General features: G+C 35.2%; 5 protein-coding genes across 6 annotated transcripts; 2 read left to right on the top strand and 3 right to left on the bottom strand.

The window, feature by feature from the left end:
* The first annotated feature begins 44 nt into the window (after positions 1–44).
* LOC114946542 (no child left behind) lies at positions 45–4,123 on the top strand. Its single transcript, XM_029323078.2, has 11 exons — positions 45–264; positions 347–405; positions 487–602; positions 687–863; positions 946–1,053; positions 1,184–1,358; positions 1,431–1,589; positions 1,651–1,759; positions 1,826–1,916; positions 2,068–2,304; positions 2,376–4,123. The coding sequence occupies exons 1-11, from the start codon at positions 202–204 to the stop codon at positions 2,549–2,551; spliced, it is 1,470 nt and encodes a 489-aa protein (XP_029178911.1). The 5' UTR covers positions 45–201; the 3' UTR covers positions 2,552–4,123.
* Positions 3,301–7,013, bottom strand: RYBP (ring and YY1 binding protein). The gene is made up of 4 exons (XM_085489811.1): positions 6,420–7,013; positions 5,310–5,775; positions 5,073–5,124; positions 3,301–5,000 (listed from the first exon to the last, which is right to left on the bottom strand). The coding sequence occupies exons 2-4, from the start codon at positions 5,484–5,486 to the stop codon at positions 4,711–4,713; spliced, it is 519 nt and encodes a 172-aa protein (XP_085345937.1). The 5' UTR covers positions 5,487–5,775; positions 6,420–7,013; the 3' UTR covers positions 3,301–4,710.
* nclb (PWP1 homolog no child left behind) lies at positions 6,445–22,894 on the top strand. Its single transcript, XM_085489714.1, has 14 exons — positions 6,445–6,572; positions 7,012–7,165; positions 8,116–8,244; positions 8,317–8,502; positions 8,675–8,832; positions 8,904–9,261; positions 9,344–9,467; positions 9,553–9,744; positions 9,830–10,167; positions 10,478–10,794; positions 17,667–18,232; positions 18,602–19,507; positions 19,613–19,734; positions 19,960–22,894. Exons 1-14 carry the CDS (start codon positions 6,445–6,447, stop codon positions 21,481–21,483), a joined length of 5,202 nt encoding a protein of 1,733 aa, XP_085345840.1. The 3' UTR covers positions 21,484–22,894.
* On the bottom strand, positions 12,295–14,065 carry LOC114946545 (uncharacterized). Its single transcript, XM_029323082.2, has 3 exons — positions 13,929–14,065; positions 13,340–13,439; positions 12,295–12,478 (listed from the first exon to the last, which is right to left on the bottom strand). The coding sequence occupies exons 1-3, from the start codon at positions 13,996–13,998 to the stop codon at positions 12,373–12,375; spliced, it is 276 nt and encodes a 91-aa protein (XP_029178915.1). The 5' UTR covers positions 13,999–14,065; the 3' UTR covers positions 12,295–12,372.
* On the bottom strand, positions 14,004–16,748 carry LOC114946544 (uncharacterized). 2 transcript variants are annotated; one of them, XM_029323081.2, is made up of 4 exons: positions 16,627–16,748; positions 16,226–16,325; positions 15,453–15,547; positions 14,004–14,139 (listed from the first exon to the last, which is right to left on the bottom strand). In XM_029323081.2, exons 1-4 carry the CDS (start codon positions 16,694–16,696, stop codon positions 14,069–14,071), a joined length of 336 nt encoding a protein of 111 aa, XP_029178914.1. In that variant the 5' UTR covers positions 16,697–16,748; the 3' UTR covers positions 14,004–14,068. The 2 variants fall into 2 exon arrangements, with proteins under 2 accessions (XP_029178914.1, XP_085345936.1); XM_085489810.1 differs by lacking the exon at positions 14,004–14,139 and having other exon boundaries at positions 15,345–15,547.
* Positions 22,895–24,618: the final 1,724 nt, after the last annotated feature.

The raw sequence follows: 24,618 nt of genomic DNA, 5'->3' as shown, positions 1-24,618 counted from the left end.
AAGGATTTTATTAGCCTGGACTCGAACCAAGGGCAAAATGTGTCGGTAAGGGACAAAAATGATGGTCTCTTCTTTAGACAGGCTTTTGGCGATCTGTCTATTAATCTGTGCCTGTATTATACCTACTCTTTGCCTCAGGCAAGTTCGACGACACACGTGCACGGCTACCTGACATCCTTTTATATTAATTTTTCAACGAAAATGAATGTTATATTTTGTACCACGTGGGTGAAAAGAGGTGTCGCCGCAGCTGTTCCTGAGAAGGTTAATATACTCCATATTTTTTGTAGATTCTACATCAATATTCACTGTAAAAATGTGATATATTTTGCGCAATTATTTATAGGTCGAATTGAAACCTGAAGAGCTCGAAGAGATTATAAAAGAGACACAATCCGCTTTAGAGTATGTAATAAAATAAATCAATATATCTGACGTATATATATATTTATATGTATATTATATTTATTTATAATATTTTTTTAGAGATGAAGAGTCTGATGAAGAGGCAGCTGGCCCCTCGCAATCGAATACGAAAAAAAGTGCAAACGAATCTCCCACAACTGGCGATGAATACAACTTTCAAGACTACGATGACGAATGTAAGAGAAAAAGAAAATTACTAAAAATTAAAGGATCATCTAATGGATAACAATGTTTATTTAATTATTTATTTGGTTTTGCAGCTGGCAATATGTATTGCAACATTACTTCTCTAGCTAGCTTTGATGTTGATGGTGAAGATAATTTTATAACAAATGATGATGTAGATTCAGAAAATGAGGATGACATTATTAAAGCTGATGATAATCTGGTACTGATTGGCCATGTTGAAGGAGATGCTAGCATCTTGGAAGTATTTGGTTTGTATAAAATAATATCAAATATGTTGAAGTTGAATAATTTTATATAAATTTGTCAATTTATTACAATTTATGATTGCAGTATATAATGAAAGAGAAGATTCTTTTTATTGCCATCATGATATATTATTATCTTCGTTTCCATTGTGTATAGAATGGCTTAATTATGACTCTGCAGATCCAAAACCAGGTGAGTAGTAACTATAATAATTTAGTTTAATATATATTAGAAATATGAGAAACTTAGATTATTATTTATTAATTTTTAATAAAAAATATATTTATAAATTATATATATTATAAATATTTATCTTTTATAGGCAATTTATGTGCAATTGGCAACATGAGTCCCATAATCGAGATTTGGGACTTGGATTTGATAGATTGTTTAGAGCCAGCCTATAGATTAGGTTGCAAACCAAATAAAAAGAAAAGGCAGAAGCGTGTAGGCCACAGAGATGCAGTTCTAGACATAGCATGGAACCAGAATTATATGTCAGTTTTTAATTTTCAACAAATACATTTAAATATTTAGGTTTATAATTATTGACAAATGTCTTGTTTCAGGCATGTGCTTGCTAGTGGTTCGGTCGATAAAACAGTTCTTTTGTGGGACTTGGATAATTGTAAGCCGGTGACTAAACTAGATTCATTTAATGAGAAAATACAAGCATTAAAGTGGCATCCACAGGAAACCCATCAATTATTGACAGGATGTGCTGACAAGTATGTTTAAATATTATTAGAAATATTTGTCTATATAAAGCTACATGTAATTTTCTTTTAGATTCATAAGATTATTCGATTGCAAGGAACAAGCACTTGCACGAAGTTGGGAAGTATCGGGAGAAGTGGAGAGGGTATTGTGGAATCATTATGACCCAAATTATTGCATTGTACGTCTCATACATATCTTCAATATCAATTTTCCTCACATTTATAATAATTCTATTTGTTTGCAGGCCAGCACAGATAATGGTTACATAGAATACTTTGATGTTAGAGGAGACAAGCCATTATGGCAAATCAAGGCTCATGAAAAAGAAGTTACAGGTAAAATACTTTTTATTTTAAAAATAAATAAATTTGCCTTATATATATATATATATATATATATATATATATATATATATAGTGTATATATGTATGTATTTTATATAAGTATATAAATTCTAATATTTTATCTGTTTAATATTCTTTCTAGGTCTTTCTCTTAGCGCATCGTGCCAAGGTCTATTAGTATCTTGTTCAAATGACGGTGTAATGAAAGTATGGGACATTCTCGATCAAAAAAGTCCTGTCCTCGTATGGGAACAATCGAGTAATTTAGGTGCTATTCAGTGTCTCGCTGCAAATCCGGATAACGGATTTATATTTATCGCTGGCGGGGATAATAAAGCACACAATCTTCGAGTGCTAGATTTCAGGGAGATTCCTACATGTATGTACAGATATTTTTGGATTTTTAGTATTATTGTTGACTTTTGCATTGATCAATATGTTGATTAACAGTGCGAGAGAGATTCATGGATGCAGAACGTGTCGCGTCGAATAATTCATTAATAATAAAACAGGAGAGGGTAATAAAACAGGAGATGATGGACGTCACTGATAACATGGAAGATATGGAAATTGAAAATCTGGGCTCATTAAGTATGCAAATTAAAAAAGAGAAAAAGGAAACTTAGAATATGTTTTTATGGCACATTAACATTTGTACATACACCTACAGTATGTATTTGATAAGGTAAAAGCTAATCATTAAAATGTGCTTTCTCAAAACATGTGATTTATTATATTATTTTTCCGTTAACAATATAATGTTAATCCGACGATTATTTTTCAAGAACACATTACATCTTGTACAATTTAATATTTTGTCGAAAATGAGAGTATTTGATTCAACATTGATCAAATTTTAATATGAATAATCGATGTAACATTATAGAGAACTCGCGTGTTTATTTAAAAAATTCTGTTTAATGAAATGAGGGGGAAGAGACTTAATTTACAGTGTCATATATATTACTGTACGAACAAAAATATTTATTTAATCTCTTGAAGGAACTACAAGAGATTTTGAAAGATGCATTTAAAAATATATAGAATGACAAAATTTAGTACAAATTTGAAAACACTCTACTTTGAATTTTGGTTTTATTTTGGATATAAAATAAATTTGCATTATATGAAATCAAACAGTTATATGTATAAGATGGAACCTGTATAACATACGATTCCATAAATTCCTAATATCTGCTGCATTTTTCTCCTTGTCGAAAAGATCAGATTTTTATTGTAGTTATCTTATAGTTATCCAATTATTTAATAATTAATAGATTTGTTTAAAAAGCTACAAATTCTTATGCAAGGCAACTTGTTTAATTAAGAATTTAAAATAAATTAGGGGAAGGAGAGTAAAAGAACAATTGTAAGATTTCTTTTTACAATGCGTCTTTAGGTGATATTATTCGTTACTCGAGTATACACAATTTTCGGATTTGTCTATTTGTCTTAATATCTTATCCGATATTGACAAAGTTTTATATATACTTTCATTTCTTTATGCAGAATCGTATTACAATGATCACGGTATAATTATTGGGCGTAATATTAACAATTTCTTCTTACACAACTCTTCCCTTTCTCTATTTTATGTTTACGTTTGGACTGTGAACTTTTTCCATGTGGTCCTTGCAACTGCAATTTAATTTTGAATAATTGTAATAAGAGCTCATTGTTGCGAACAATTTCTCTTTCGGGCAGTTACACAAATATGATAATGATGTTCAAAGCTCTTTTTTTTCTATCTGTGTATATATATATATATATCCACATTTCCAAATAGATACAAGTTTTTAATTTACAATTTTAAATCGTTTATTCGCTAGAAATAAGATGTTATTTAACATGATTTTTATCAGGAAGCGTCGTTTTTTTAGATATTCAGTACGATATATATTACATTGCTGAAAATTGATATTAAATCTGTACATTTTTAGAAACATCAAAAGTTTTAAGACATAATCAGTTAAAATCAACTGCGCGAAATGAAAAACGTAATAAATAAATCAAGAAAATGGATATATACTTCAAAAAATTTATCTTATTGAGAAACAGGATAAAAGATGTATATATGCATACCAATTAACATTGGTAATTATTGTAAGCAAAATCAATACACAGTCATCGAATGTATTATTAGGTTTTGTTAACAGAAAATTAAATTTCGGACATAACACGACATGCTTTCTGGCAGTGGTCTCGCAAAAATTCAATGACAGTCGAGAACATTATTATGTCAACAATGGCTCGTTAAATTCTATTTCTCACCAGCAATGTCGCGTCAGATATTTACAATTTGCTTTCTCTTTCCTCTTTACATTTATAAATCTAAAATATGTCACATTGGTAGACATTTTAAATAAGTTGAATAAATATTAAGCGGAATAAAGGATACCGATGTAAAGTAAAGCGTTCTTAAGTACAATTTTTTCGCTAACGACGCGAATTATTCAATCTATTCACTTCGCGCAAACAATCAAATCCGGGTGGTATATAGTTGCATATATTCTCGTGTTTTTTTTCATCGTTATAAACGGTGATGATACAAATTAATATGTAGTCAATATTTCCCATTGGTAGCATAAAATGTCTGACCTCATTGACCTTCACCAGATAATCTGACAACGCATAGACAAACTGGGCGAGAAGTGAGAGTCAACGATGGTCGCTCTTGGTCTAGAGGACGATGACGGTTGACCACAAAAGATTGATAATACATACGTCGTACAATATATTAATTAGAATAAATTCGTACACACATATGTAACATTAGCACATTGAACTAGGCGTCGGTTCCTACATCGAGGCTTCTCGAGTCCTGATTGGAATCGTGTTGGCTTCCGCCTTCGGAGCTCGCGTTGCTCGATTGGTCTGAGCCCTTCTTCACTTTGGGCTTGTACTCCGTGATAGTGACGGTGACATTATTGACTGTCACTTCGTTCGTTTGCGCGGTACTACGATCGATATTTTTTAGACGCGGCGGATGCCTATTTTTGCGCCTTGGTTTGTCCAGTTTGCGTTCCTTCTCCTTGACGCCGCTGGTCGTGCTACCACCACCACCACCACCACCGCCGCCACCACCACCGCCGCCGCCGCCGCCGCCGCCACCACCACCACCGCCACCACCACCACCACCTCCACCGGTTCCTTCTTTCTTGCCTGGTTTTAAATGTGGCACAAATTGTTGCTGCGCAACCTGCGTAATGTAGAATTAGCAGCATTACAAATTTATATTTAAAATATATTTGTAATATATATAAAAAATATAATTGTAGATATATAATAACACAATATTTTTTATATTCTAGATACAAATGCATCAATAGATTACATACATATTAATGTGTAATATATTAATGTTGGAAAATGTTATAGACTGACCTGTTGAGCTACCAATTGGGGGTTTATGCGGGGTTTCCGCGTAGAGGTTCCTTTACGGACGTCACACATGAGGCACTTAAATGCTTCCGCTGTATTCCTAAAAGTGCAGACACTGCAGTCCCAATAATTTTCTTCCAGAACCTTCGCCTGACGTTTTCCGCTTCCCGAATGGTTCATTGTTCGTTGCAGTCAATTGTAGAACGCTGTACCTTCTCAAAAGAAAGTTTCCCCTCTTTTGAGGCACCTTCGGCCTCATTAAATTTTGCAGTTTTATGAACACTGAATATTTTTCGACAGAGCGATACTAAGGATATGCAATAAAAGCGCTAGACAAATATCTAAGACAGTGTTCCGTACATCAACTAAGCGAGATACACAACAGTCTGTTATACTCGATTGCTCTGTATTGACCACCTATATCTCTACGTTGTATCACTCTGACATTACACATTTTCTTCCAGTGTATCTGTAACAGAAAAATTTTCATTGCGTAATGTGGAATTAGCAGCATTACAAATTTATATTTAAAATATATTTGTAATAATATATATATATATATATATATATATATATATAAAATTGTAGATATATAATAAACACAATAATTTTTATATTCTAGATTTGTTGTATATTCAACAAGAATGTTCTTATATAAAGGCATCAGCATTTTGATCTTATACATTCAGATTTGATTGTTCAGTTGAATTCATGACAGCCTGAAGAAATAGAATCAATAAATACCTTGAAGCCATCTCTCCCACTCAAGAAACAACGGATCTTTCTCAATATTTATTTAACTAACAAACTGATAAAAAGCAATTAAATTTCGTTTAAGTTCCCACGAAAACTACGGGAAGTAAATTCAACGATTCCTTCCACGAGGGGTCACGATTTTAACAATTGAACAATCGACGCGCCATTACCTTTATTTATCAATACGGAATTGACCTCATCTGTTTAGGGCGACAACTCACATTATTTACACTTAACGCGTTCACTCGTGATTATCAATATTTTTTCTTTTTTTGCTCCCAAATTGTGTCGCTCGATTTTTACACTTTATTCACGTATATATTGTCCCGATAGAATCCGATATATACAATGACGTACCAGAGCGGAGTCAGCGCGTGTCCGGATGTCAAATTCTCTGGAAACTCTCCCGGTAGAAGATCCTCTCCAAGAAGAAGACTTTCCGGCACTCTCCCTGAACGACGCTCGTTCCCTCGTGTCCCAGTGCGGCAACTTCCAAAGCGGTTCACGCCGGTGACGCGGTTACGGGACGACGCATCTTCTCGTCAGGGAAACAGATGGACTCGGTCGGCGCATCGTCGCGCGTACATACGTGCACGTGAGTGAATATATGTGTGCGTATGTGTATGTATTTACACGACAAGCGTCCGGAGTATCCGTTCGCGCATTCCAGCGTCGATCGACGACGACGACGACGACGAAGACGAAGTGGAAGAATCGCGGCCGCGTCGAGAGAGAGAGAGAAAGAGAGGGAAAAAGAGAAAGAGAGAAGCGCGCGTGCGCAAGAGAGAGAGAGAAGACGAACTCGTTTGACGTTTGACGTTTCGCGCTGTCACCTGTCACCTGTCACTCGCTGCCAGCCGAGGTCGCCGACGACCCTGGCGAGCGACCGGGCGTACTCAAAGAAGCGCGTACTCCCGGACGACTGAGAGGGTGTTGGGGGGGGGGGGAGGAGGAGGATATTGACAAACAATCTGCGGGGGGGCGGCGACTCCGTCGACGGCGGCGCCGCGATCCGCTTCCGCTCGTTCCCCCGCGTTTCTGGAACGCGGAACAAAGTTCGTTCCTCTCTTCCGGCAACTCTAGCCTTTCTTTACCCCTCGCAGGTACGTATAATATGATTAGATTAAAATCATTTTTTTCTTTCTTTTTTCCCCCTTTTATTTAAACAGCGATACTCGACGAGGATGAATAATTTATGTTTCTTATCTTTTTGGGGTTTTTATTTGGAGGGAGATAAGAAGAGTTGACAGTTTTCTCAAAAATATATTTTTATTTTAGCTCTCTCTTTTTTATGTAATTATCAATTTTATATATATGTAACATATAATATTTTTTCTCTCTTATCTCGGTTTTTCATAGACGTCTTTTTCACGGATTACGCTATATATTGTTTACATTTTACATTAATGCGTGAATGTGTATATATGTATGTGTAATATATACGTATGTATATGTATATATATCGCGATCGAGATTCGAGATGTTTATATTCGAGATTTTCATCCGCCCTTGGCGCCGACTTCTGACAGCGCCAACTTCACATTACTCCGATAATCCGCTCGCAGTACGGGCGTTTCTCTTTTTTTCCTCTCTCTTTCTCACACACAGTGGAAATCTCGATAAGAAGAACTCGGATAGTTTTCTTCCACCGATCTGTTTAAATGTGATCACGAGAGGGAAAGTTTCGCTGCTTTCTCCGTATATTTGAGCGCGAGCACGAATTGCTCGACATGGTGAGTGAAATATACGAAGAAACGTTTGACATTTGCACGCTTAGGTTAGCAGGTATAAATAAAGGAACGCGATATCATATATGTGATTATCCGAAATTACATAGTAGTATGATTTTTCCTCTACTTATACAGTTGCGATTTTTATCTCCGAAAAAAATATTTTTTTTTATTAAATCGAGTCTGATATTAATCAGTACACATATATTGTACTTGTATAGATATAGTTTGTATTGTATTTAATATTTGGAAAGTTTTTTAGATTTTTTATTGTAATAAAAACAGAAGCGAATATTTTTTGATCGATTATTTTATTGTGACAGGATCCGTCAGATGGTATAGACAAATCATGGGATCACCCCTGGACTACGGAAGAGATGAGAAAGAGGAGGAGGGAGTGGAGTCTGGCAGGTGACGTTGGACTTCTCAAGCATCTTCAACAATTTTCTGAGGTATAGTTTACTTCACGATATTTATATTCGACTAATGCACTTACGTTTTTTATATTTTGTTCAAAATTCTAGAATCTGATGTCTAGAGCGAACAAAACTCAAGCTGCTTTAGACACATTAACGACACAATTAAAGGAGACAGGAATATTAGTGGATAATATTACTAATACATCCCTGGCTTTAGCCAATACTCAATTTATTGAAAGTCGTGTTCAAGAAGATGACATAGAAATTAAGGAAAATTCTGAGAAACAAGAAGTAAGTATTTGTGTATTTTAAGGAATTAATATCTATTAATACATTTTTATGATGTACATAATGTACTCTATGATAAATATATATATACTATTCTTTGATAAAAATATTTTGTGATAAAATTCATCGTTTTTAATATAACCAAATAAAATAAATTGCTTTTATTTTTCATCAGAATGCAAAGACTCAAGATTTAGTACCAGAGAATCTCCTAGCCAGTATAAGCGAGAGTGTTAAACAAGGCTTAAACATAATGGATGAAAAGTACAAAGTAATGGATGTAGCTTGTAGCGACAGCGAAGAGGAAGATGAAGGTGGTGCAGTAGTATTCAGGTACATCAGTGTAATTATTTTTATTGCTATATATGAAATTTCTTTCATTCTAAAATATCATCAATTTATAGCGTCATTGTTGGGCCTAATGATCCTTATCAAGATCGGCCCCTGCCATACATTATTGGTTCCGACAAATGGACGGCGTCAAATAAAATAGGTCTGGAGAGCAGCAGCAGCGAATCCGAACAAGCCGACGAAGAAAGGGAAGACTCGGAAAGCGAGAAAGAGGATGCGAGTGTACAAAAGATGTTTAACAGTCGACATAATCCGGATATAAATATAGCGAGATTATCATCGTCCTCTAGCGATTCGGACAACTATAATGATTCAAATAATGTACCTTACATGAATAACAAGGCGGATACGATTTCTCAGAATAATATAAATTCCGCTTCGGAATCTGTTACACCTAACAATGTATCAAAGGTAATTGATTATAAATTTCTTTACGATATTTTTATCTTTCTAAAACTTTTTAAACGAATTTATATATTGTTTCCTATTACAGACGTCGAGCGAAACGGAGCCCAATTTCGCAGAAGAGTTAGCCAAACGATTAGGCACCGTTCGCCAAACGCAGAAACCTATCGTTGTAGATGATTCCAGTGAATCGTCGATCAATCGATATAAAGGTATATACATTTAACTAATCTTTGTTACAAAAATACAAATTATAATTAAAATATTTACTAAATTTACCAATAATCTCTTCATTAGATGATTTATTCACATCGGAGAAGGATGAAGATGTATTTAACGATAGTTCAGATAATTTATTCAGCGACAAGAAGGGTCTTTTCGATGATGAAGTGTCCGCAAACCTGTGGAAAGAGAAATCACTCAAATCTTACAAGAGTAACAATATTATACCACCCAGTATCGACGTACCACCACCGATTAATATAATTTGTAAGTATTATTTTGTGTATTATTCTTTATTTTTATAAAATTCTTGTAATAGATCTTATTATTTTTAATTCGATCGTGTTTTCAGCAACGAAACCAAAATCGTCGATCGACGATCTATTTGCCGATGCGGATTCAGACGAAGACTCGGATATCTTCTCATCGGGGAACATCGTCAAGAAACGCACGAAAGAACCCATCATCGACGATAATAATCGTCCCGCATCGAAAGAATTTTTGAACGTCGTAGGTGCTTCCGGTAATATCGCCACCAGTACACCGGAATCCAATGTCAACGTCCCGAATCTGTTCAACGATGATGAAAACGACGATGCGAATTTATTCGGAAATCCCAAGAAGCAATCTTATAAAGCTGCAGTTACGCCATCCTCCACAAATACAACTCAACAGGAGCCGAATAAAAAGGTAAACTGCCAGCGCAATTTATACATACCTTGTTTGATAATACTGGTATTTGATCATAAACTTTCTAATAATTTAATTACTTTTATTTAATTTTAATACTTACACATTACTATTTTTTATTTTTATCTTAGTATTGTTAGTTTTATCTTAATATTATCTTATATTATTTTACCTTAATGTTATCTTAATATTATTAATATTTTTAATTATTAATTAATTATTAATTTAAAAAATTTTAAAAATTCTAATTACATATCAAAATAATTTCTATACACACACTTTGACTGATAAAGGCTAAAATCATTTGCAGAAATTGGCGGGAAGGGTGTCGGTACTGGGCAGCGTTCCAGCATCGGACATCGAGGGCAAATTGTCGAGTCGGATAATGCAACGACGACAGGAATCATCCGAGTCGTCGTCCGATAGCGACTCGCCAGGAAATTCTGATAACGCGACAAGGAGCAGCGCTGAGAGAGGCACTTCGAACGATACTACTTCGTTTGTAAGCCACAGTTTGCAGATCACACCGGCCACTAATTCAACAGTGAACGTATCTGCGATCGGAAACACCAACAGCAGCGGGATAGCATCGTCTAGCATCGAGAACCTGAATGGATCCAGTTTGTGGTAAGTCGTCTCATTTTTTTTCCTTTTCCATTTATGATAGCGCAATCTTTCTAGCGTTTCATAAACATCTTTTAATTGAATATTTGACACGACGAACATTTGACAGCTGACAGATGTCAATGAACAGCTGATTACTTGTCAAAAATATATCACATATCTTAAAGTATTTACTATTGCGTTAAACTTTACTAAGTTAAATTGTAAAATATAAAAATTTTATATCAAAATTAGATATAAAATATCACCGATTGCGCGCATTTACTCGCGTCAAATGTTGAACTAAACGAATCTCTGAGAGTTTCACGTTACATTCCACGGATGGAAGACATATCTAACGACACGTGATACTGCAACGTTTGTCGAGGTCAGCGTTTAAAACAAAGAGATCGCGTTTTATTGCGTGTGTTCACGGACATCTAATATGCATCCAGAATGCAGAATGAGAATCAGAGGTCAGAGTTGTATACCTGAAGCCGCTCGAATCCCCAGAGTTATTTATTCCGAGATATCGCATATCTAGCTACCGTAAATCGGAACATGCCTATTTTTTCCCTTCTCTCTCTCCAGGATTCGCACGCGTGCCAAGTACTTTATAGTGTCATTGAATCGATGACCCAAACGTTAGTCACTCGCCTTACGTTACGTTCTATTACGCGCGCTACCGCTCGGCGAGTAAATAAATACCGCTTCGAGTCGTCCAAGGCGAGCTTCTTCAGTATATGTGCGTCGCCTGTCGCCAGTTGTTGTTGACTCTCTCTCCTTTGGTCATCTGCTCTCGAGAAACGACGACGACGACCGAGAAGAAAAATTTGTATCCCCAAGTGATCCTCGGTCCGACGTAATTTTGACAAAGAAAACAGTCGGCTTTTTTGCGAAACATATCCGTCTGTGAATTATTGCTCGAGAAACCGCTGTCCGTCGACTCCGAAAAAATGGAAGGCAAGTAAAGAAGCTGTAAATATGACGTAAAACTTACCTGAATTGGACCTATTTTTTTATTCGCGAAGTAAATATCGTCGCTTTCTTTTCGAGGCAAGAATTTTTATTTTATTTTTTTTTCTTTTATTTATATAAATGATACAAAAATCGTACTCTCTGATTGATTTAAATTAGAGAAATTTTTTATTTAAATTATAAAATAAATATTGAAGCAATATTTTTTCTTTGGAAACACTAGAGCTATACTTGCTAATTTCGCGAAAATTCAGCGAAATTATTAAGATTTAATGCTGTTTCGGAAGTGCTGTTTCTTCATTTAATTTTGCGAAATTTACAGAAGAGAGGAGAGTTTTTGCGCTTCTCGTCGCACGAATTGCATACAAAGAATCGTGAAATGCGACGGTGATGCGAACTAAAAATAGTATGAGCGACGAGATGAGGCAGACCAGTATGCTAGTAGATAAATTCGGTTATTGTGGACGCGAGACATCTCGATTTCTATTCAGTATTTTGATAAATAACAGACAAGAAGAAACGGTGATCTTGCGCCGTCTCATTAAATTCAGAGAACGATATTTTTATTTCACGGAAATACTCTTATCAATATAGAAATATCCCATCAGAAATTTTTTAGATCTCTTATTCCTTACAAATAGGTCCTTCGCAACACTCTGGATAAGGCTTACTCAAATCCGTCTCGCGATAACCGATTTGCTTTCCCTCCTGACATCGGTATAAAGCACATCTGGAAGGAAATAAAGAAAAAAATAATTGAATCTGTGAAATTATAGTATAAAATATTTATTTAAAAAATTACTTATTAGGGATATCTAAAATATTTAGAATATTGTCTTATCGCGATATGACTAAAGTAAGCCATGGTCTCTTTTTGGTTTTCTCGGCGAATAAATCGTGTCCCAGAAATCGTGTACTTTCTCTGCGTCGCAAATAGAGTGGAAGTTACACTATGTGAAACTATAAATAGTTCTTTCTTGTAACCGATTTTGTAAATTCGAGAGCTTTGACAAATTAATCATTCAACGTTACATATACTTATTCCTCAATCTAAATCTCAACAGACTCCTCTCGAATGATTTTTAATTAATTTGAATGATCAGCCGCGTATACTGAAAAAAAATTTATTTTTGAACAAATATTTATTTTAGTACTGCCTAATAAATCATTTATATGAAACTAATAATACTGATTTGATGTGAAAAATATTTATTTGATATAAGAAGGTTTTTTTCAAAACAGATAATTATTTATTTGTTTCAAATAGATAATTTATTAAGCAGTATTGAAATAAATACTTATTTATTAATTTAATAATTTTTCCAGTGTATCAATTATCATTTTGAGCATTTTTTATCAATTGCAGCCAATGGTACGGATAACTGATTATTAAAAAAATTCGTTAAGATATGTCATCACCAGCTTTTTTGAATAGAGATTTAAATGAGAATTCGAAAGATATCGTGTATTAAAAAATGCAAATTTTATTTTATTTTATTTTTAGAATACACGAAATCTCGTGTCTATAGTTGCATGGTAGACATAGAGGATATTTTTTAAGCAGGACTAATTTAGGAAATAAAAAACTCACCCCAACATTGATATTGAACCATCCGCGTGACAAGTGACTCGTAAGCACTTGCGAATGTGTTCACCCACTGTTAAAGTTTCTTCTTCGTACGGGCAGCCATCTACGTAAATAAAATCGTATATTGTTTCACAGAGGTTCCATTCATTAGTCTTAACATTAACTCTAGTCTTCGAAATAATATTAATTGTTTTAGCTTACATCACAGACATAGCGTTTTCAGAGAGGGACAAGAGAGAGCATTTGTTCCCTCTTGGAATCAGTAAAAAAATTAACCATTTACTCTCCTTTCGAATAAACACTGGAATTTATTTGCAATTTTATTTAATAGCAAAATATTAAAATAACAAAAACAGAAAATTTAAAAGAACTAAGAAAGAATAAAAAATAAAAACCAAATAATTAATTATGCTCCCTCGTGGAAAAAATTCTGCGGACGATCTGTCAAATAGGGACGTCCTCGTATTGACATTTAAAAAGCACGAACGCTCACTTCCAACATCTCATCTTAAGTTAAACGCAACTAACTCTGTTTACAATTTTACATCTGCATCTCATTTCGGCAATAAACTCTCTCAAGTTACAATCTTACCTGACACTTGCGCTGCGTGCGCGAACACGCATAGCATCATCAGCAACAGGACCAAACAACCCTTCATCATCTTCTTGCTTGCTCTAGAGAAAAACACCAAGAAGTGGAGGCGACAATCAGACTACTGAATACTCAAGCTCTTATATATCGTTCCTCCCACCTTTCATATTCAGTGTTGTGTGACCTCTAACATCTTCCTCATCCCATCTGGCTGATTATATAATTTTGAGAGAAGATGGCAACAGGATTAAAATAAAATAATAAGAGGAAAAAGTAGGTGTGAAAAAATCAGAATGAGTTAGGCCGGTTCTTAATCAACGATGACGTACTCGGGTAACTATTCACAGTTTTATTCTTGTCATCTATCACGCTTTGTTCCAGACGGTTATTTGAATTATATAGGAGGATTCTATATACAGGAGGATTCTTTTTTTGGTAATTGGATGCACAATTTTACGAATATTCGGCTTGACTCAAAATTAGACGTATAATTAAATGTGAAAAGGCAAGATTTCCTCGTTGACCTTTCTCTCTTTCTTTTTCGAATGGAAATTTAATATCTCGCAGAGAGATAATGACTGAAATTTTATATGTTGTATCTTATCTTTATAACAACAGGCATAATTTTATATTTATAAGATGATTTTCAGAGAAAATTTATTAACGTTAATAATATTTACGTTATTGCATCCTCATATTTTTAATTTTTTCGAAAGAGTGACGCGAGAAGTCGAAATGGTTTATAGATATAACAAAAGAGTTTGCTTCAAAAAATAGAGCTGAATTCTTGCGCGATAAAAAAAACCATTCATCGTATAAAGGCACTCCATCAATTAATGTATATTTTGCACGTTATTCTTAATCAAATAGTGTCTAGGTCATGGGTCGTCATTTATCACGACGCTCGACTATCGTCAGAATTTAGACTAAGTTTTGAACGAAGACAAAAAAGTTTGTTGACGTGAATATTTTTATAACACTTTATCAATATGGCAAGAGATTTGATTGCAGGCATCGCGTTAATTTTTATAACGTCTTAAATATACATGGATAGAATTTTCTCTTAGAAATTAAATCGTGGTAATCGTGAGACAAAATGGTAATGGAAGAATTTCATTAGTTTCTGTCATTAATATTTACCACAATCAAAAATATTAATATGTACTTAATAAAATTTATTGTCCCACGATTATTATGATTTTCAGGGTAATTTCTAAGAGAAAATATTTTAATCTAAAATATAAATTCATTAATAGATTTAAACTGAAATAAATAGTTTTTCGAAACGAAATTTTCATTATGTTATGACAATCGGGAATTAAAATTATATAAATAATGGAAATTCAAGAATTAAAATTATGTACCTAATGGAAATTCAGGATTTAAAATTTTGTACATTGGAAATTCGGCGAATTGAAGGTATGCATTTAATTTTAATTAGAGCGATATTTTTATTTTACGAAAATATATTCCTAATATATAGAAATATCCTATTAGAGTTTTTTTAAGTCTCTTATTCCTTACAAATCGGTCTTGCACAGCATTCTGGATAAGGCTTACTGAAATTCGTCTCGTGATAACCGATCAATCTCTTCTCTGGACAGAAATTTAAAGGACATCTGGAAAAAATCAAGAAAAAAATAATTGAATATCTACGAAATCAGAAAATAAAATATTTATTAAAAAATTACTTATTAAATAGAGACATCTGAAATATTCAGAATATTGTCTTATCGCCGTATAAAGTAAGCCATGGTCTCTTTTTGGTTTTCTTGGCGAATAAATCGTGCTCCACAAATCGTACTTTCTCTGCGTCGCAAATAGAGTGGAAGTTACACTATGTGAAACTACAAATATTTCTTTCTTGTAACCGATTTTGCGAATTCGAAAGCTTTGACAAATTAATCATTCAACAAGTGAAACACGACGAGAAGATGTTATTTCTCGGTCAAAAATCTCAAATAGATCCTCCTCTCGATTGATTCTTATAATTAATTTAGATGATTAGTCGTGTATCTTCAATATTATCTTTAATATTTCTCACATTTTTCGATCAATTACATTGCAGGCAAAGGTCTATGCGGATAACCGGTTATCAAAAAAGCTCTTTACGTAATCACTTTTCATGAATGAAGAATAATCGAGAGATCGCAAGAAGAGATCGCGTATTGAGAAAAGTGCGAATTTTATTTTACTTCATCGTCGAAATACACGAAATATTCTTGTATCTAGCTGTACGATGAATATAGAGGATATTTTTAAGCAGGATTAATTTAGGAGATGAAACTTGGACTTACTCGAGTATTGTTATGTCACCCTCTGCGTAACAAGTGATTCGTAAGCATCCGCGAGTGTGTTGACCCACACTCAGAGTTTCTCCTTCGTACAAGCAGCTGCCTACATAAATAAAATCGTTTCACAGAGTGCTTTCATTCATTCGTTAACCCTAATATTGACCCCTCGTCTTCGAAATAATTTTGAGAAATAATATTTAGCTCGCGTCATAGATGATCTGTCAAATAGAACGCGAGGGATCCTCGTGTTGACATTTGAAAGACCAGAGCTTCCAACGTTATCGTCCACGAGATAAACGTTTAAGATAAACCCTAACTCTGTTTACAATTTCGTAGCATACATCTGCATCTCTTCATCTCGTCAATATATATATATATATTCTCCTACGTTACGCAATTCTTACCTGGCAAGTGTGTAGCGTTCTTCGCGAACACGCATATCGTCATCAGCAACAAGCTCAGACGACCCTTCATCCTCTTCTTCCTTGTTCTGGAGAAGGACAGAAGGAAGTAGAGGCGACAATTGGGCTAAAATACTCGTTCATACTCTTATATATCACTTCTCCCCTCTCTCGTATACGGCGTTATACGACCTTAGCACTTTATAAAAATTTAATTAATATTTTAATACAAAAGAATTACCATTCAGCATTTCGTTTATAGTAACAATAATTAGTTTGTAGTTTTAGCAATTAAAAAATTGTGAAAAAATTTAAAAAGTGACTCGCACCCGATATTGAGTTATCTAATAAATCCGTTTGCGCACTCTCTCTTAGAATTGTTTGTAGTTGTTTGTAATGATTTTCCTTTCGTTTTTAATGTAACTATTGAAAAATTCTAAACATTTGTTTCAATGTCCAATAGCCAAGTTTGTCAATTTTCAAGATATCTCGAATCCATTTGCGCCGTCTTTGTTCGATTTTTATTATATCTTTAAATCTCAATATCACTTATCATATCATTTCACGAGTACTTAGCTTGCCTTGAAAAAGACGTAATAATTAAAAGTGAAAAGGCAAGATTTTTTCTCGTTGACATTTCTCCCTTTTTCCTGCGTGGAAATTTAATCCCTCGCAGAGAGATTTATACAACAGGAGATTTAACGACAGGATTTATATATATTTTTTTTAATTATTGTATCTTATTTTTATGATAAAAAAGCGCCAGATCGAGAATTATATCAAGTGCTTAATTGACAAACGGGCATAATTTTATTCATATTTTTATAAGATGATTTTCAATGAAAATCTATTATAATAGTTAATTTATAATGGATTTTTATAATGGTATTAAAAGTAGTTAGAAAATTTTCTGCTACGCTTCAAAATAATTTGGCATTATTAAGAAAATATATTTTTATCCTTATTATCATTATTTATATTTTGTACCTATTTTTTGGCTTTAAGTTAAATATAATCTTTTTTAATTTCCTCCTTTTTTTCAGGATGAACTTGCAGCCGGAGATGACCTCGACGAGGCTCAAATCCGAGGAGATCTATCGCGAACGTGTCACCAGCGACAGCCTTTTCGCAGCGCAGACGCTTCATCCCGGCAACCCGGCGAACACCAACAGCAACAACCAGCAGCAACAATCGCGAGACTCCTCTCGACAGGATAGCTCGTTGCCTCAGGACGACGTATTCGAGAACGACGATCTCTTCGGGCCGCCGCCGTTGCCAAGCAAATCAGATACGAGGCGAACCCCGAAGTCAAAGGTCTCCTCGCTCTTTGACGATTCCGATTCCGGCGACGAGCTCTTTTCCGCCGCGAGCTCCGGTTCCAGGTCGCAGAAGAGCACGGAGCACTTCCTCACCTCGGTCTCGTCCAGCGACAGGACCAAGACAGCAACTAGCAGTGGCCTGTTTGAAGACGACGACATATTCGGCGGCAAGGACGCTCCAGACGTCGATATATTTGGCGTGGCATCGAAATCAAAAGAAAATTCGGCTTCGAACAATCTGTTCGATAATAGTGAACAATATTCAGTAACGTCGAAGAGCAATAACGCCGGTAAGTATAGAAAAATTATAGTTTTTAGGATTTGTATTATTGGTTTAGTTAGAAAATTCTTTTTATTAGAGCTTACATTATAATAGTTCCTCGTGGTTTATGTTCTTCTGGATTTTTATAGTAAATTTGTATTATGAACGTACTCACGATTAATATTTTTTAATAAAGGTATAATGAATTTATTATCTTCTTTAAGAATATGATGATTTATGTTGTATGCCAAAAATGTTTCGTTTCCATTTTCATTAAAATTTTTAAGGGAAATTTTTATAATTAGGATTATTATTAAGAAATAATGTATTGATCATCCGTTGAATTGATTTTGACACGATTTTTAATGTTTTTTCTTTCTTAATTGTAAATCACTAGATAATTCCCAAAACACGAAGATGGAGTCGAAGAGGATCAGTCTTTTCGACGACGACGACGGCGACGATGGTGACTTGTTCGCCGGCGCGAAGCTAACGAAGCCGAAGAGCGACCGTAAGACTGATGTTCTTTTCGAGGACGAGGATGATTTGTTCGCCTCGAACAAGGCGAGCGATAAGAAACGCTCGCAAGAGAAAGGCGCATCAGTTGAGCCAAAGCTCGATATCTCCAAAAATGTTTCTACTCTGGAAGCTGAAAAGAAGAGCAAAGACGATTCTTCGGATAATACGGATGGGCTATTTTCAAAAGCGACGAAAACCCGTAGCCTTCTGTTCGAGAACGATGATTACGACGATCTGTTCGGCAAAAAGGATACGGTGCCGCGCGAGGACGATCGATCGAAGCCTGAATTCAAAGAAGAAATCAAGAAAGACCTCGTCGAGAAGGTGCAGGAACTTCCTGAGCAAAATAAAGATTCTTCAAGTTTAAATCGTGACATCAAGACTATTACTACGGAATCTAAAGACGACAAAGCCGCAAAGAGTGATGTAAATGAGGCAAAGAATAAAACGTCGTCTGGTATCGTAACTGATGTCGAAACATCATCCAAGGTTGAAGAAGAGGTCAGGACAAAGAAAAGTTCGCCGCCGAAGACACTGAACATTCGAACGACTTCTTCGCCGCCGTCCGAGGAACAAAATGGTCAACAAGTTCCCCGAAAATTGGTGTCTGGTAAAATAAAGAATCTAATGGGGAAGATGGGTGACTTGAAGATACTGTCGCCGATGGATGCACCACCCTTGTGGAGGAAAAGCGAGGACAAGGCGGATGAGGATGAAGATATCGTGGATAAAGACAGGGATGGAGATCAAGGCACCGGATATATTTCGCCTCCTAGTGTATCAGGTGATTATTGTTTAACGAGATTTCTTAATATATATTTGTCTTGTATATTTATTAAATTAATTAAAATCCTGAATTTTAAATTAATTTAAGAAATTTTTTTCACAGAAGGTAGCGCGCGCAAAGAATCTTCTTATTCGACAACAATCTCCACCGTCAGCAATGTGGAAGTGTCTATAAACTTTGACGATCTAGCTCAAGTAGAAACTTTATCTACTACGGCATCCAAGGTATTTAATAAATTGAAACATAAACTAATTTATTTATCTTCTTAAATGTACAATACTTCATGAAAGTTAGAATAAAAGAAAGAGAAATAGCTTTTCACCACTTAACAAAATTTTAAAGTATATTTTTTTTATATTTTATCTTTAATATTATATTTATATTTATTAGCGGTTTTATTTTGAGTAATTTTTTATTTCCATCGTTATCGCATTAATTTTCTTTTTTAGAGCCGAGTAAGGATTCAAGCAAAACGCCGTCCTCAGAGCCGACATGCCCGGAAGTCTGCACTGCGACACAGTGGCATCGATTTCGACACGGTCGATAGTGCGGACAACGACAACTCCTTGGACGATAGTCACACCAGTACCATCTCGTCTACCAAAGACTCGTCCGCTGCGCCGGCAATCAGTGCAACTGATCGTTTATCTGCCAGTAACGCTCAGCGTTCGACGGTCGATCCTTCTTCAACAGACGACAAGTCCGAGCTGGGTAGCATCAGCAAGGAGAGCTCGATGAGCGTTAACAAGAACACTCTATTGTCGCCGTCCACCGACGAAGAAGATCTGTTTGATGTCCCGCCAGATCTGCCGGAGGATCCGCAGAGGGAGGATACATTGTTCGGTAGGGCGCCGATACTTTCGCCGATTGACGACGGACAATCTGACAGAACACCCGTCGCTGTCAAACCTCTAATAGATACCGTGATTAGAAGGATCGACGATGTTGACGTCGATATGAACGCGGCGAGCAACAAAAGTCTTAAAGATTCTAGCGAATTAGCGCGATCGGATGTCGATACCAAATCGGATACTTTGAAGGACACCAAAAAGAGAGATGATAAAGGTACAATCCACGAAGAGCGAGGTGAAGCGAGTAGAGGGTCCAGTGAAGAGCCAAGCGATCCTCTGCGCGACAGCAGCCATGATCCACTGAAGGATCCTAGTCAGTTGTTCGCGTTCGTCACGAAGACACCGTCGCCGGAGAAGAGCAAAGGACTGCTGTTCTCCGAGTCGGACGACAGTCTGTTCTCTAGTGGCGCGGCAAAAAAATCTAGCGAGTCGAGGAAGAAAGAGATCCTGGATCTATTCGCGGAGGACGACGCGGGTGGCGATCTGTTTTCCGCGGCGCCGTTGAAGAAAACACTGAAGAAGCCACTACGGGACACGAAGATCGGTCTCTTCGGCGACGACGATGACGTTCACAACGAGGACGACAGTCTTTTCGGTAATGCGTCCGGCAAAACGAAGCAGGACAGTCAGAAATCAAATCCTGCTCAAGCTGGACGGAAGAAGAATAACCTTTTCGACGACGACGACGACGACGAGTCCAGTCTGTTTGTCGAGTCGTCCGGTCAGTCGCAGAAATCGGACAGCATATCGTTCTCGGAGCCCAAACACGACCTCGTCGATTCCCAAGCTAAGAGTTCGAACTTGAAGAATATCTTCGGTGACGCGGCCTTTCCTCGTGGAGAAAAGATCGACGACGACGACGACGACGATCTTTTCGCCGCAAGAAAAGTTGTTCCTAAGAAAGTCGCCGCGCCGTCTAAGTCTCTGTTTGCGTCAGATGACGAGGACGACGACGACGACGGCCATATCTTCAAAAAACAGTCGTTTACGTCGACAGACTCAAAGATGATTACGACGACCTCAAGTTCAAGACTGACTATGAAGAAGTCGGTCACCAGGGACCTGAAAAAAACGGCTGAAAAGATCGTCGAGGATCCGCTGAGTCTACTCCAAGATGACTAAATTGGTTTCCTCGAGATAAGTACCCGTGAGATTTCCTATATGTTGAGCCACAAAAGTTTATACATCTAGGAAAGTAAAGCTTAATAAAATACGAAACTTGAACAAAGAGCTTGCAAATCTCTTGTTCTCATTAGCATCTTGGAACGCTCTGTATAACTAACTGAATGCAATTAGCCTCTATAATTAATAATGTGATAATTTGATTGATTTGATAAATTCGAAATTAGAAACATATATATAACGTTTAATTATTTTTTTAAAATATTGTGTTTGTTTTAATTCGTGAAATGCATTTTAATACACCAGATAGACTTTTCAAATCATGTAAATCGTATGTTTTATCAAACGTGTGACAAATAATTAAAGAGGATAACTGCTTTGAAGAAATGCACTTAAAAATTAATTCTAAAATGCTATTAGTTATACAGAGTTCCGAGATTAAAAACTAATCAGAACAAGAGATAGCTCTTTGTCCGATTTTATTATTAATCCTTCCTTCAATTAATAAAATGCGCATGCAATTTAATACACCAAATAGACTTTTGTGGCTTAGACATGTACATATACGTATATATATTTTTTTTATTTATATTTTGTTACGTCAAAGTTGTTCTATAATATAAAGAATCCTATATCGATAAAATGGGTAGCGTGCAATTCGCGAGAAATAGAAAATTTTGTGTTTAATCGCTCTCGCTTGTATTTATTATTTCGCTCACCAGATCTGAAATCTCTTTATTTTCTTCTTCTTTTTTTTACATATATATATGTGCCACATTAAAAATCGTCTTATTCGCTTGCGCGACGAAGATTGCAATAAAATGCGCAATTATTTCAATTCTCAACGTTTATTCGATACACAACGAATATATGATTAGTTTACACTCGTATCGTAACTAAGTGAAAGAACGCACCTTATTCGTGCAATAGATGTATATTTTTCTCTCTACCATCGTCCTTCCTCATCCTCATGAATATATTCGCCTCGCGCGCGCTTGTGATTTACGTCATGTATATATCATCTCGATGAAGTCATTAGTACAATAAAATTTATCCAATGACCTCTCGTATAAATCCAGTGATCCTTTTACTCCTAGATAATAATACCGATTCTAAATATCGTGTATAACTCGAAACCTTCTGCAATACAATTTTAAGAAAAATTTATTAAAATAAATGTAAATATAAATTTTACGTAAAAAAAACCTTGGAGATTATTAATGATTTAATTGAAAAACATCAATCACTGTGTATGCGTTGTGTGCGAAACAGAATATTTGTTAAACGTACACGTTTTTGTCCAAAAAGAAACATATTTTATATATATAATATATTTCGAAAGAAAACTTATGTTACGTTTGCTAATGTCATTATACGCTTAAACATCGTCATTAAAGAATTACGCAATTAATATGTGGCGTAATATATTTAATATTTGAGATAAACGAGTGCATTAATACTTCTGAAAGCTCACGTTTCTTCGTTTATCAAGTTCGACATTAAATATAAACTAAACGAAAAGTCACAAACAATATTCCAATACTGATTATACGATTACAAATTATACAAATAATAATTATACATTCGTACGTAATATTTTATCACGCAAAGTTACATTCTGCAAATTAAATCCTAATATGAGAAACTAATATTTATTCTGCAATCGTGACAACTTAAGAGTATCAAAATATCTCTTTCAATTCTGCGCACGTTTGAGAGGACCAACAAACTAAAAGCTATAATTATATATACTTAGAAAATTATATTCCAAGTTAAAAAAAAAATATTCGTAAAAGGAAAGAAGATTGAGAAATTTTTCGCGACTTTGATATTTCGTTCTTTGTACTTGTACACAATAAAATCGCCAAGACGGCGAGCGTTTAATTAAAGAGACATTAATAATATATAATTATACATTAATAATGTGTAATAAGCGAAGGAAAAAGGATCGAAGTGGTGGAAGAGAAAAATGAGAATCTCCGGGAATGGATTTGCAAATAATTGGATGAATGAAGGTGTAGAGGGATAAAAAGTCCCTTAGAGCAAAAAGACAGTTCTCTATGCGCATTTCTTCTTCTAAATTATTTGATTGATTTACTAGAGTTTCTCGAGAGAGAAAAAAAAGATCATCTGAAGATGACATTTCTGTAATCGGATTTCGACGAATTATACAACGTTTTATAAATTCTAGGATTGCGTTTGTTAGCATCTTGAGTCGTTCATATCCTCGTAAAGAATATCTTCAATTAACGAATCAAGATGAAGAGATCGCAAAATTTGTGCTAACGCGAGGATGATCGATCGATCGTTTAGCTGCATAATCGAGAAAATCGCAAGCTGGATTTTAAAGGATATTTTTGGTCCATCTTATTTTTATCACTTGTTAAAACTCACAATTCTCTGGAAATTAATTATTACATATATTATGGAAATATCGGAACTTAATAATAATTAATTTCTCAACTCTTACTCAAGTCCGTTGTATAACGAAAACGGTGAATATTTATTTTTCATACAAAAACATTTATATAAAGGCTACGATAAGGCAGAAAGGTTGTTAAAATCCAGCATCGATAATCTCACGTGTCGTTTCTTTCGGTATACAATTCGCTGTGTGCAAATATCGCACGTGGAAAAAAATACGTGCTCCACATGTTCGGAAACACGTTTACAGAAGCGAGACACGCAGCTAGCGATTATTATTAATAAATTACCAGGACTAGATTTTTTTCAAGTTTCGGGGGATCTCTTCGTCCCGCGAGAAAGAGATCCGTCTACTACTTAAATCTGCCGGTATACAAAATATTGTCTCTTATCTCGCGATATATATATACCTATATATAAATATATATATATATATATATCTTTATCGCATTGTATATATGCAATATATATATATTGCATATATACAATGCGATAAAGAATGTTACGTGGGTCACACGTCGCACGTGTTGCTTGACACATGCACAAAATATATATATGTCATATACAAAATATCTCTCCGCGCATTGGAATCCTCGTCATCGTAACCTTTGTTAAAAAAAATCGCTCGCTTAATTTACTGGTCCGTGAATTCCTGAAATAGATTTTGTACACTGATGAATGAAGCATCGGACTCTCTCCGATTACGTAACT

This window comes from Nylanderia fulva, unplaced genomic scaffold (assembly GCF_048542155.1).
Source record: "Nylanderia fulva isolate GAGA-0341 unplaced genomic scaffold, ASM4854215v1 Scaffold9, whole genome shotgun sequence".
NCBI lineage: Eukaryota > Metazoa > Arthropoda > Insecta > Hymenoptera > Formicidae > Nylanderia > Nylanderia fulva.
Note: the sequence above shows the minus strand (reverse complement) of the source record. Positions and strands in the feature narration are given on the sequence as shown.